This window comes from Thalassophryne amazonica, chromosome 8 (genome assembly GCF_902500255.1).
Source record: "Thalassophryne amazonica chromosome 8, fThaAma1.1, whole genome shotgun sequence".
Taxonomy (NCBI): Eukaryota; Metazoa; Chordata; class Actinopteri; order Batrachoidiformes; family Batrachoididae; genus Thalassophryne; species Thalassophryne amazonica.
The window spans coordinates 19304650-19317095 of NC_047110.1; the positions used below are offsets into that span (position 1 = coordinate 19304650).

The window sequence follows — 12446 nt, forward strand, 5'->3', positions numbered from 1 at the left end:
TCCTTATTCTCTGTGAAGCCCGTAAAATTTTCACCGAAAGCCAGATAAATTTTTCGAATGGTTTCCAGCTGCCTGTCTCTAACAGTTTCTGAAAAAATTCTGATGGAATAAAAGCCCAAATCATTCCGCCATTTCCTCGCAATGAAACAACGACGAGAGGGGTGGAGCAGTGCTCACTCAAAGCCTGCCCACAGGCGAATGACGCAACCGACAGGCGTGGAAAAACTCACTCATGCGCACGAAGGTTCAAGCTTGGCTGACGTAAAAACATATGAATCAAATCCATAAAGTTTTTGCATAAAATAAAAAGGTCGGATACTTTTCTCACAGACCTCGTGTGTGTGTATATGTGTGTGTGTGTGTGTGTGTGTGTGTGTGTGTGTGTGTGTGTGTGTGTGTGTGTGTGTGTGTGTGTGTATATATATATATATACACACAGTGAGGAAAATAAGTATTTGAACACCCTGCGGTTTTGCAAGTTCTCCCACTTAGAAATCATGGAGGGGTCTGAAATTTTCATCTTAGGTGCATGTCCACTGTAAGAGACATAATCTAAAAAAAAAAATCTGGAAATCACAGTGTATGATTTTTTAATAATTTATTTGTATGTTACTGCTGCAAATAAGTATTTGAACACCTGTGAAAATCAATGTTAATATTTGGTACTGTACTGCCTTTCTTTGCAATTACAGAGGTCAAACGTTTCCTGTAGTTTTTCACCAGGTTTGCACACACTGCAGCAGGGATTTGGTCCACTCCTCCATACAGATCTTCTCTAGATCTTTCAGGTTTGGAGTTTCAGCTCCCTCCAAAGATTTTCTATTGAGTTCAGGTCTGGAGACTGGCCAGGCCACTCCAGGACCTTGAAATGCTTCTTATGGAGCCCCTCCTTAGTTGCCCTGGCTGTGTGTTTGGGGTCATTGTCATGCTGGAAGACCCAGCCATGACCCATCTTCAGTGCTCTTACTGAGGGAAGGAGGTTGTTTGCCAAAATCTCGCAATACATGACCCCATCCATCCTCCCTTCAATACGGTGCAGTCATCCTGTCCCCTTTGCAGAAGAGTATGATGTTTCCACCCCCATGCTTTATGGTTGGGATGGTTTTCTTGGGGTTTTGCTCATCCTCTAAACATGGTAAGTGGAGTTGATTCCAGAAAGCTCTATTTTGGTCTCATCTGGCCACATGACCTTCTCCCATGCCTCCTCTGGAGCATCCAGATGGTCACTGGTGAACTTCAAACAGGCCTGGACATGTGCTGGCTTGAGCAGGGGGACCTTGCTGCCCTGCAGAATTTTAAACCATGACAGCATCATGTGTTACTAATGTAATCTTTGTGACTGTGGTCCCAGCTCTCTTCAGGTCATTGACCAGGTCCTCCTGTGTAGTTCTGAGCTTTCTCAGAATCATCCTTACCCCACAAAGTGAGATCTTCCATGGAATCCCAGACCGAGGGAGATTGACAGTCATCTTGTGTTTCTTCCACTTTCTAACAAATAATCATAACAGTTGTTGTCTTCGACAAAGCTGCTTGCCTGTTGTCCTGTAGCCCATCCCAGCCTTGTGCAGGTCTACAGTTTTGTCCCTGGTGTCCTTAGACAGCTCTTTGGTCTTGGCTATGGTAGACAGGTTGGAGTGTGATTGATTGAGTGTGTGAACAGGTGTCTTTTATACAGGTAACAAGTTCAAACAGGTGCACTTAATACAGGTAAAGAGTGCAGAGTAAGAGGGCTTCTTAAAGAACAATTAACAGGTCTGTAAGAGCCATAATTCTTGCTGGTTGGTAGGTGTTCAAATACTTATTTGCAGCAGTAACATACAAATTATAAAAAAAAATCATACATTGTGATTTCTGGATTTTTTTTTTTTTTTTAGATTGTCTCTCACAGTGGACATGCACCTTGCAAAACCGTAGGGTGTTCAAATACTTATTTTCCTCACTATATATATATATATATATATATATATATATATATGGTCCTGTTGGCTTCGTCAAACCAGGACCTTCAGCGTGCACTGGGGCGGTTTCCAGCCGAGTGTGAAGCATCCGCGATGAGGATCAGCACCTCCAAATCTGAGGCCATGGTTCTCGACCGGAAAAAGGTGCCTTGCCCTCTTCAGGTCGGTGGGGTGTCCTGCCTCAAGTAAAGGAGTTTAAGTATCTCGGGGTCTTGTTCATGAGTGAGTGACGGATGGAGCATGAGATTGACAGACGGATCGGTGCAGTGATGCGGTCACTGTATTGGGCCGTCGTGGTGAAGAGAGAGCTGAGCGGGGGGGCAAAGCTCTCGATTTACTGATCGATCTACTTTCCAACCCTCACCTATGGTCATGAGATTTGGCTCATGACTGAAAGAACAAGATTATGAGTACAAGCGGCCGAGATGAGTTTCCTCCGCAGGGTGGCTGGGTGCTCCCTTAGAGATAGGGTGAGGAGCTCAGTCACTTGGGAGGAGCTCGGAGTCGAGCCGCTGCTCCTCCACGTCGAAAGGAGCCAGCTGAGGTGGCTCGGGCATTTTTTCCAGATGCCCCCTGGACGCCTTGCTGGAGAGGTGTTCCGGGCATGTCTCATTGGGAGGAGGCTCCGGAGAAGACCCAGGACACGCTGGAGGGACTACGTCTCTCAGCTGTCTTGGGAATGCCTTGGGGTTCCCCCGGAGGAGCTGGGGGAGGTGTGTGCAGATTGGGAGGTCTGGATGGCTTTTTCTTGAGCTGCTGCCCCCACGACCCGACCTTGGATAAGTGGTAGAAAATGAATGGATGGATGGATGGATGCATGGATATATATTATACAAATAATGGATGGCAAGTCGTCCAACATAGAGAAATATTGGATTCAGAAAAGTTATATTTATAGTTATATAAATCGGCTACACCTCGTCCAATATAACTTTTCTTCATCCACTATTTCTCTATGTTGGACGACTTGCCATCCTTCAATTGTTATGTTCTCCACCCCCTCCCAAATTAAGTAAACAACAAAGAGTCAAGTAAATTAGATCAATTTATTTTGTTGTGAACAGCATATGAATGCTTCTAAAACGTCAGTAGCGTGCTTGTCTACCTTCTTAGTGTTTTTGGCATCCTTGGAGTTCAATATTTCCACCAGTTCCTCCTCTGTGAACTCAGCAAACCTCGCTGGCAGACAATTTTCTGCTGTTGACATGTTTGTTACCATTTTTTCAACCAGCATCTGTCAGCTAGTTCCTGTCTTTCGTATGCCGCGCTCTGATTGGCACGCTGTTGGTCAGTCGGAACCGATCCAATATAACTTTTGGTCCTAGCCTTTTTGGACCCTTTTGGATCCAACATAACTTTCTGGTGCCAAGCATGCCAAAATACAGGTAAATGATGGACAAAAAGGCTAATCTGTGATTGGCTATTGCAATCTGAGTGGAGAACATATATATATATGTATGTATGTATGTATGTCCACACCAGATCAAATGGCAAGCTCTTCAGTCTCGCCCGCCTAAAAGCCAAGACGACGGTTTGTGAGGCTCTCATCAGAGATATGCTATTTGCTGATGACGCAGCCGTGGTAACCCACTCTTGAGGAGTTGCACACACTGATGAATCACTTCTCCCAGGCCTGCAAGGACTTTGGTCTCACAATCAGTCTGAAGAAGACAAACGTCTTGAGCCAGGGTACAGTGGAATGACCATTGATTAGTACAAACTTGACGTTGTGCATGAACTTACCTATCCCGGCTCCACCATCACTGATAATCTCTCCCTTGACAGCAACATCGACAAATGGATTGGGTGGCGGCTGACACATTCTCTTGCCTGGATAGTCGAGTACAGTCAAACCGGAAGCTGATAGTGAAGACAAAGATGGCAGTGTACAACGCCTGTGTCATCAGCACATTACTGTATGGCAGCAAGACATGGACCACCTATGCTAGACAGGAGAGGAGACTTAATGCTTTCCACTTGAGAAGCATCCACTGTATCCTGGGTATATCATGGCAAGACAGAATACCAAATACCAAAATCCTGTCTCGCGCTGGCCTCCCCAACATGTTCACTCTTCTCAGGCAGTGCCGACTACATTGGTGAGGCCATGTCCATCGCATGGAGGATGGTCACATCACAAAGGACATACTGTATGGAGAACTAGCTTTTGGCAAGACAACCACTGGCCATCCACAATTGTGCTTCAGAGACGTATGTAAGAGAGACATGAAAGCACTAGACATTGATGTAGAGCTGGCAGCCGATTGTGTGTGCTGGAGAAACACCATTGGTCAACAACTTTTGTCGAATAAGGAAAAAGAGATAAAAGTGGAGGGAGACAGGCGGACACGCAGAAAGGAGTGCAACAATTCAAATAGACCAAAAACTACACAGATGTTACTTTTGCGACAGACTGTTACTCATGATCTCTATAGCCACAACAAAGCTGTTCCAGCAGAGTCAACGACTATGAGCATGTACATCCACAGTCAGTCTTGATCAACAGAGGCCCTGTCACTTTTACTTAAAAATATGTTCATATATCTGTCTACTAGCTTGAAATACATGAACATTTTCAAGTCACTGAATAAACTTTTGGGGTTAAGTTAAACCATTTACATAATCCTTGGAACCCCAAGCAACTTCTGGAAGGTCTTTTGTTCTTTGTTTGTTCTGTTTTGTTTTCTTGCTCCTGTCACATTTTCCCCTCACTCTGGGCTCATTTTTCACTGCAATTACAAGTCCTGCACTCCTTTGTATGTGTAATGTAAAACTCTCATGTCATTTCTGCAGAGGATGCTAAAAGGATTGCAATCAAAGAAGAACAGGTGGATCCAGATTATGAAAGCTGCAGCCTGCTACAGCACACCAGTCAAAGCACCAAATCACCCTGACAAGTAAGGTGACATAGTTAGTTCTACCAAGGGGGCTATTTGACCACTGGTGTTTGCTTGTTTGTTTGTTTGTTTTTACTGAAAAACCTTTTAGCTGATGTCTTTGGTAGAATGTTCGTATTTAAGAGGAAGCAACATTGTGACATGGGGCATTTGTCAACATCTTCAGCAGCATGTCTGAAAAAGCACAGGTCTTAATGAGACCTGGCAGTCATACATAGCCCATGACAAATATGACCAAAGTGAAATTTCACAGAAATGCAGTGATTTAGTTATGTTACAGTCAAACAAACTGTTGAACAGGGTTGAAGTTGATGAAGCTGTATTGTAGGAATTATGACTGCAAACATAATCAAAATGCATAATTACTTGTGATGCAGATATTTGTTCTGACAGTGCTCTTTTTCTTACATCAAACTTAAAAGGTTGATGTACAGCATGGAAGTTGCATTGTTTTACTTATCTTGCATTGTTTGAGATGGAAGAGAAAAACATATTAATTAATGTTTTTTTAACATGGGCTGTAGTTTTAGATATTTTTGGCTTAATCCTGCAACTCAGGACAAAAATGACTTCAGTTGGCGCACTATTGATTTGGAACGCAAACACAAAGAGCTTGAATGGCTGCATTATGTAATTGTGTGGGGCAAGCTAAAAATCCTCACAGTAATTCCTTTTTTGTCACTGATGAACTGCCAAAAATGTCATACGTAGTGTGAACAATATCCGCCTGGAGGTAAACATATACTCAACAAAAATATAAACGCAACACTTTTGGTTTTGCTCCCATTTTGTATGAGATGAACTCAAAGATCTAAAACTTTTTCCACATACACAATATCACCATTTCCCTCAAATATTGTTCACAAACCAGTTGAAATCTGTGATAGTGAGCACTTCTCCTTTGCTGAGAAAATCCATCCCACCTCACAGGTGTGCCATACCAAGATGCTGATTATCAATCAATCAATCAATTTTTTTTATATAGCGCCAAATCACAACAAACAGTTGCCCCAAGGCGCTTTATATTGTAAGGCAAGGCCATACAATTAGACACCATGATTAGTGCACAGGTGTGCCTTAGACTGCCCACAATAAAAGGCCACTCTGAAAGGTGCAGTTTTGTTTTATTGGGGGGGATACCAGTCAGTATCTGGTGTGACCACCATTTGCCTCATGCAGTGCAACACATCTCCTTCGCATCATCCGTGAAGAGAACACCTCTCCAACGTGCCAAACGCCAGCGAATGTGAGCATTTGCCCACTCAAGTCGGTTACGACGACAAACTGGAGTCAGGTCGAGACCACGATGAGGACGACAAGCATGCAGATGAGCTTCCCTGAGACGGTTTCTGACAGTTTGTGCAGAAATTCTTTGGTTATGCAAACCGATTGTTTCAGCAGCTGTCCGAGTGGCTGGTCTCAGACGATCTTGGAGGTTAACATGCTGGATGTGGAGGTCCTGGGCTGGTGTGGTTACACGTGGTCTGCGGTTGTGGGGCTGGTTGGATGTACTGCCAAATTCTCTGAAACGACTTTGGAGACGGCTTATGGTAGAGACATGAACATTCAATACACGAGCAACATTTCTGGTTGACATTCCTGCTGTCAGCATGCCAACTGCACGCTCCCTCAAATCTTGCGACATCTGTGGCATTGTGCTGTGTGATAAAACTGCACCTTTCAGAGTGGCCTTTTATTGTGGGCAGTCTAAGGCACACCTGTGCACTAATCATGGTGTCTAATCAGCATCTTGGTATGGCACACCTGTGAGGTGGGATGGATTTTCTCAGCAAAGGAGAAGTGCTCACTATCACAGATTTAGACTGGTTTGTGAACAATATTTGAGAGAAATGGTGATATTGTGTATGTGGAAAAAGATTTAGATCTTTGAGTTCATCTCATACAAAATGGGAGCAAAACCAAAAGTGTTGCGTTTATATTTTTGTTGAGTGTATATACTTAGCTCACTAAATGTAAAGAAACTTTTTTAAACAACTGATTATACAGTTAGTAACTTACAACCCCAATCCTAATGAAGTTGGGATGTATAAAATGTAAATAAAAACATAATACAATGATTTGCAAATCCTATTCAACCTATATTCAATTGAATACACCACAAAGACAAGATATTTAATGTTGAAACTGATAAACTTTATTGTTTTTGTGCAAATATTTGCTCATTTTGAAATGGATGCCTGCAACACATTTCAAAAAAGTTGTGACAGTGGTGTGTTAACCACTGTGTTACATCACCTTTCCTTCTAACAACACTCAATAAACGTTTGGGAACTGAGGACACTAATTGTTGAAGCTTTGTAGGTGGAATTCTTTCCCATTCTTGCTTGATGTACGAATTCAGTTGTTCAACAGTCCGGGGTCTCCTTTGTCGTATTTTGCACTTCATAATGCGCCATACATTTTCAATGGCCGACGGGTATGGAATGCAGGCAGGCCAGTCTAGTACCTGCACTGTTTTACTATGAAGCCACACTGTTGTAACACGTGCAGAATGTGGCTTGGCATTGTCTTGCTGCAATAAGCAGGGACGTCCCTGAAAAAGACGTTGCTTGGATGGCAGCATGTGTTGCTCCACAACCTGGATGTATCTTTCAGCATTGATGGTGCCATCACAGATGTGTAAGTTGCCCATGCCATGGGCACTAACACACCGCCATACCATCACAGATGGTGGCTTTTGAACTTTGCACTGGTAACAATCTGGATGGTCTTTTTCCTCTTTTGTCCGGAGGACACAATGTCCATAATTCCAAAAACAAATTGAAATGTGGACTCAATCAGGCCACAGCACCCTTTTCCACTTTGCATCTGTCCATTTCAAATGAGCTCGGACCCAGAGAAGGCGCCGGTGTTTGTGAATGTTGTTGATGTATGGATTTCGCTTTGCATGGAAGAGTTTTAACTTGCATTTGTACATGTAGTGGCGAACTGTGTTAACTGACAATAGTTTTCTGAAGTGTCCCTGAGCCCATGCAGTAAGATCCTTTACACAATGATGTATTTTTGTAATGCAGTGCCGCCTGACGGATCGAAGGTCACAGGCATTCAGTGTTGGTTTTCGGCCTTTCCGCTTACATGTAGAAAGTTCTGCAGATTCTCTGAATCTTATGATTATATTATGGACTGTAGATGATGGAATCCCTAAATTCCTTGCAATTGAATGTTGAGAAATGTTAAACTGTTGGACTATTTTTTCACGCAGTTGTTCACAAAGTGGTGATCTTTGCCCCATCTTTGCTTGTAACCGGCTGTCCCTTTTGGAGATGCTCTTTTTATACCCAATCATGACACTCACCTGTTTCCAATTAACCTGTTCACCTGTGGAATGTTCCAAACAGGTGTTATTTGAGCATTCATCAACTTTCCCAAAAATGAAGACTTATTAAAACCAAGGATTAATAATAAAGAACTGAATACAGGCCTGAACTAAAAGACTAAACACTGAAACAAAACCAAGGTAAGAAGCTACAAACTACAAACATGCAGAGAAAACAAAATTGGGACTAAATAGACATTAGAACTAAAACTGAATAAACGCAAGATTCATAACCCAGAAAGAAAACACGAATTATGACTAAAGCTCGTGTATGAGCGCGAGGCAGAGGACTTGGTCAGAATGATGTCTTGTCAGTTCGTTACTATGTTTCCGTGTTTTCATGGAATTGTTTTTTTTTTGTTTGTTTTGTTTCGGATTCATTATAGTACCTTTAATTATTAAGAGGATAATTAAGAACAGTAGGTATAAGTTTATTACAAATTGCATGGTACTGAGGGCAGCATTGTGTCTGTTCACTGTAATGTAGAATAAGCCTCCAATAATACTTTAATTACAGTTGAAGTACAGTAAAGTGTAGTTAGTCCTTTGAACTAAAGCTCCAACAGGACTAATCAGGATTTGTCCCCAGTGTGCCCTATGCAGTGCTCTGGACATTTTTTCAAAAATTTCAATGAAATTTGGTGGGGACATTCCTTTTGGGCCTATTGCATCATGGAAGCTTTGTGTTTAGGTATTGACTCTCTCTGCCCCCCTCACCCAAAAAGGATTTTTTTTTTTTGCCAATTTTCATACTTTTAAATTAATTGCCAATAAACTGTCATAACTTTTTCTGTAATTTTGCATGAATGTTTTTTTAGGAGCCTGTCTGCAGTCTGAAGAAATGTCATTGACTTTGAATCATTGCCCCACCTAAAAGCAAACAACCAAACATTTTTCATGTTCGATTCATTGCAGAAGAGTCTTTCATATATTGAGATTTTTTAATGCTTACAAATAAGCTTGTTTGTAATTTGTCACATCCATCCACCATCAAAAATTGCAACGTACCCACAATGTTCACCGACATTATGTCATGTAAGGTGAATGTCTTGCTGTTTACTTTTCTGTTTGCTTATGTACTTGGTCATGTTATAAAGATAGAATAGAATAGAAATTTTGTCATTGCACATATATACATACAGCAAAACTTGTCCTCTGCATTTAATCCATCCTAATTACAGTTAGACACAATCCAACCACTAGGAGCAGTGGGCAGTCACAGTCCAGCGCCCGGGGACCAACTCCAGCTGTAGAGACGCTGCCTTGGTCAGGGGCAGAGAAAGGAGCAGACCCTAAATGAGCATGTTTTTGATTGTGGGAGGAAACCAGAGTGTTCAGAGGAAACCCTTGCAGACATGGGGAGAACATGCAAACTCCACATAGAAAGGTCGGGAATCATTCCCATGACCTTCTTGCTATGAGGCACCAGTGCTAACCACTAACCCACCGTGCCGCCCACAGTAGTTTAATATTCATATAATTTATTTGATTATAGGGTTGACGAGTCCACCAGTTTGGCACCCTAAGATAATTTTAGCCAAATTAAATATAAATATGCCTTCACTCGAATTTTCAGTCACCATGTCGCATTGCTCAGCATTTGCATAAAGTAAGCTAGTGGCATAGCGACTACTTCTCTGTTGTTGCTGTAAAATGCCTACTCTAATTGAAAATGAATGTCAGCTGGTTGCTTCGCCTCTGTCTCTTTTAGCTAAGGTAACTGGGGTGATATGGTGGGCGGGGGTCCCAGTCATGCTTGACAGCATTGTAAACAATGCCATAAGGCCACCCTCTACTGGACAACCTACATAACGACAACAGCCAGTGTTTTTCTGCATTGGTTGTTCTGTGTGTGTGTGTGTGTGTGTGTGTGTGTGTGTGTGTGTGTGTGTGTGTGTGTGTGTGTGTGTGTGTGTGTGTGTGTGTGTGTTGTGTTGTTTTGTTTTTAAGTAGTTCTTCTCATCAGCAAAAAAAGAAAAGCTAATATGAGCTGATATTATTGGTCAACCAATATATGGGATTGGGCTGTAATTAGATGTTTTTTTAAACACCATTTAGAACAATATGTGTATGTGTGGGGAGGGTATTTGAAATTTTTTGTGCCCCCCGGTCAAAATCTGAGTAAAAATAAAATAAAAATAAATAAGTTTGAGCTTTTCTCAATAATTTTTCACAAACCTGAAAAAATGTGCATTGTTCCCTAAACTGTCAAACACATAAGATGCAGGTGTTGCACTGTCAGAGTGCTCGTTCCTGTCATAACATTGTTTTTAATTTGCTCTAAAAGACATAAAGCATGCAGAACCACTGTTTGTAATAATTGAAATCTATTACTACTATCTAGTTAAATTAAATAACTTTCTGTACTGCTGCATTCATTGTTTTCTTTGAACTGTCTTTTGCAGACTTTTTAGTCGCTCTCTCTTGTGTCTCTTTACAGGAATAGACATGGCAGACCACTCAGCAGCTACGTTGTAAATATGCTGCTGTCAAAGATGTATATCAGCTGTAATGGTTATTAAACATGACCTTTAAAGACTCTGGACACTGCAAGAGGGGTCGGCCAGTTTCCTGAAGCATCACAGCGAGCAGAGAGCGCCGTGCCGGCTGGTTCTACCACTAACATGGAGTATACATGTTCTTATTGTTATTTCTGTTACTATTTATTTCATTTTATGTGGTTTATTTTGCATTTGAAAGAATGGTGTTTTATGGTTTATCACTGTCAGTCAAGTAATAAAATGAGAAGTTAATTTGTGATAATGTTAGTCTCTGTACACTACAGTGCTGCTGCTCTTAGCAGGACAGTAAGAAATGTTGGGGTTTGAATCCAGCCTGAGGCGTTTTGGTGTGGAGTGTCTGCTTCCTCGCACAATCTGTAAACATGCACAATGGATCCAGTGTGTGCACTGTGTTTCACTTTCACAGTCCTCAGTCAGAGTACAGGAGGTTTTAGGCAGTGTTTAAATAGGCGGTTTGTCCACTTACACTCGGGCCTTTAAAAGGGGAGGCTCACATGCAAAAGTGTTGTAATTACGAGTACTATGCTATTTACTTGATTCTTGTGTCTATACAGGATTGTGCAAATGACAAGTTCACCCTTTAAAAATAACCCAGTATGCTGTCTGTTTAGTCAGTTCCTTAATTAAGATGCAAATATAGAGACTCAACTCCCCCTAAATCTAATCACATCATCCAAACAACAAGCAGTGTTACAAATATGACCAGTCTCCAATTTACTGTTACCATGTTCACAAGACACAAGCAGAACATTTTTTCCTGTGTACTGTGTTCAGTGACAGGACATGAGTAATATATTTTCAGGTCTTTAAGAAGGCAGCTTGATTCTGTGCCTGTTGCTTTAAATGGAAAGGAGCCGCTGCATTCTGGTGTCCTCTCCTTCACATGAAGGCAAACAGGACTAATGAAAGACACCATGCCAGTATGTAATGTCTCCCCACTCAGCATCACATGGCCGCCAGTGGAAGCCAAACATATAGAGTGACTTTGTAGTACACTGGATATTACATTGGACTGTGGCTCAGACAGGGGGGGGGATTGGATTTTTGATGCACCACATTATATTGCATTATATTCACTTATGTTTATTCAACGCAACTGACATGAAAATATCTATGGTACATGTTTGTGTTGTCTCTCCAGTGATAATCAGGTACTTTTGTTTGTTCAGAAGTTGTGGAGGTCCCCTAATCATTTGTATAGTTGATCTCTTAGGCAACTTTCAGCATTCAGATGAGGGTCTATGCACCTTCTGGGGAGGTGTCCTTTGTGAGTTTCCTAAGGGACAATAAAAGCAATGTAATAGTGATTCTGTATCAGTAAACATAGCAGTGGCTGTGACTCGTAGAGGAAGCACGGCTTCAGATACAGGCTTTGATCATTGATGTTACATGAACCAAGAGCCAGTTTTTACCCCCTGCAAATATCAGGGCAAGCACAAGATTAATGAAGTCAGTGAGTGAGTGGTTCCATAAAATGTGTGTCAGTTACTTGGTTAAAAACTGCATATTCAGCTCTGAAATTTTGGTTCTTATTTTTGGCCGTGTTGGCATCAGTTTGCTTGTGAAGCCTTGTTACTAAGCACAGGGTCCTGGCGGTCTGTAAGACTGTTGCATGTTTTGAATGAGAGGTGGGTATTGTTCAGTCAGCAGAGCCTCAGGTTTGTCTGAGTGTCAAACTGTCCTTGAGCTGACACTGAACCAATAAACTGCAGAATGTTGGAGCGCATTTCCC

General features: G+C 41.9%; 1 protein-coding gene across 2 annotated transcripts in view; it reads left to right on the top strand.

Moving 5' to 3' along the window:
• Positions 1–10949, top strand: part of LOC117515322 (G/T mismatch-specific thymine DNA glycosylase-like) — a 30845-nt gene extending 19896 nt beyond the window's left edge. For both annotated transcript variants that reach the window (XM_034175821.1, XM_034175822.1), the window contains exons 9-10: positions 4752–4855; positions 10633–10949. In XM_034175821.1, the coding sequence (XP_034031712.1) occupies positions 4752–4852 (101 nt within the window). In that variant the 3' untranslated portion in view covers positions 4853–4855; positions 10633–10949. The remainder of the gene's footprint in view (positions 1–4751; positions 4856–10632) is intronic.
• Positions 10950–12446: the final 1497 nt, after the last annotated feature.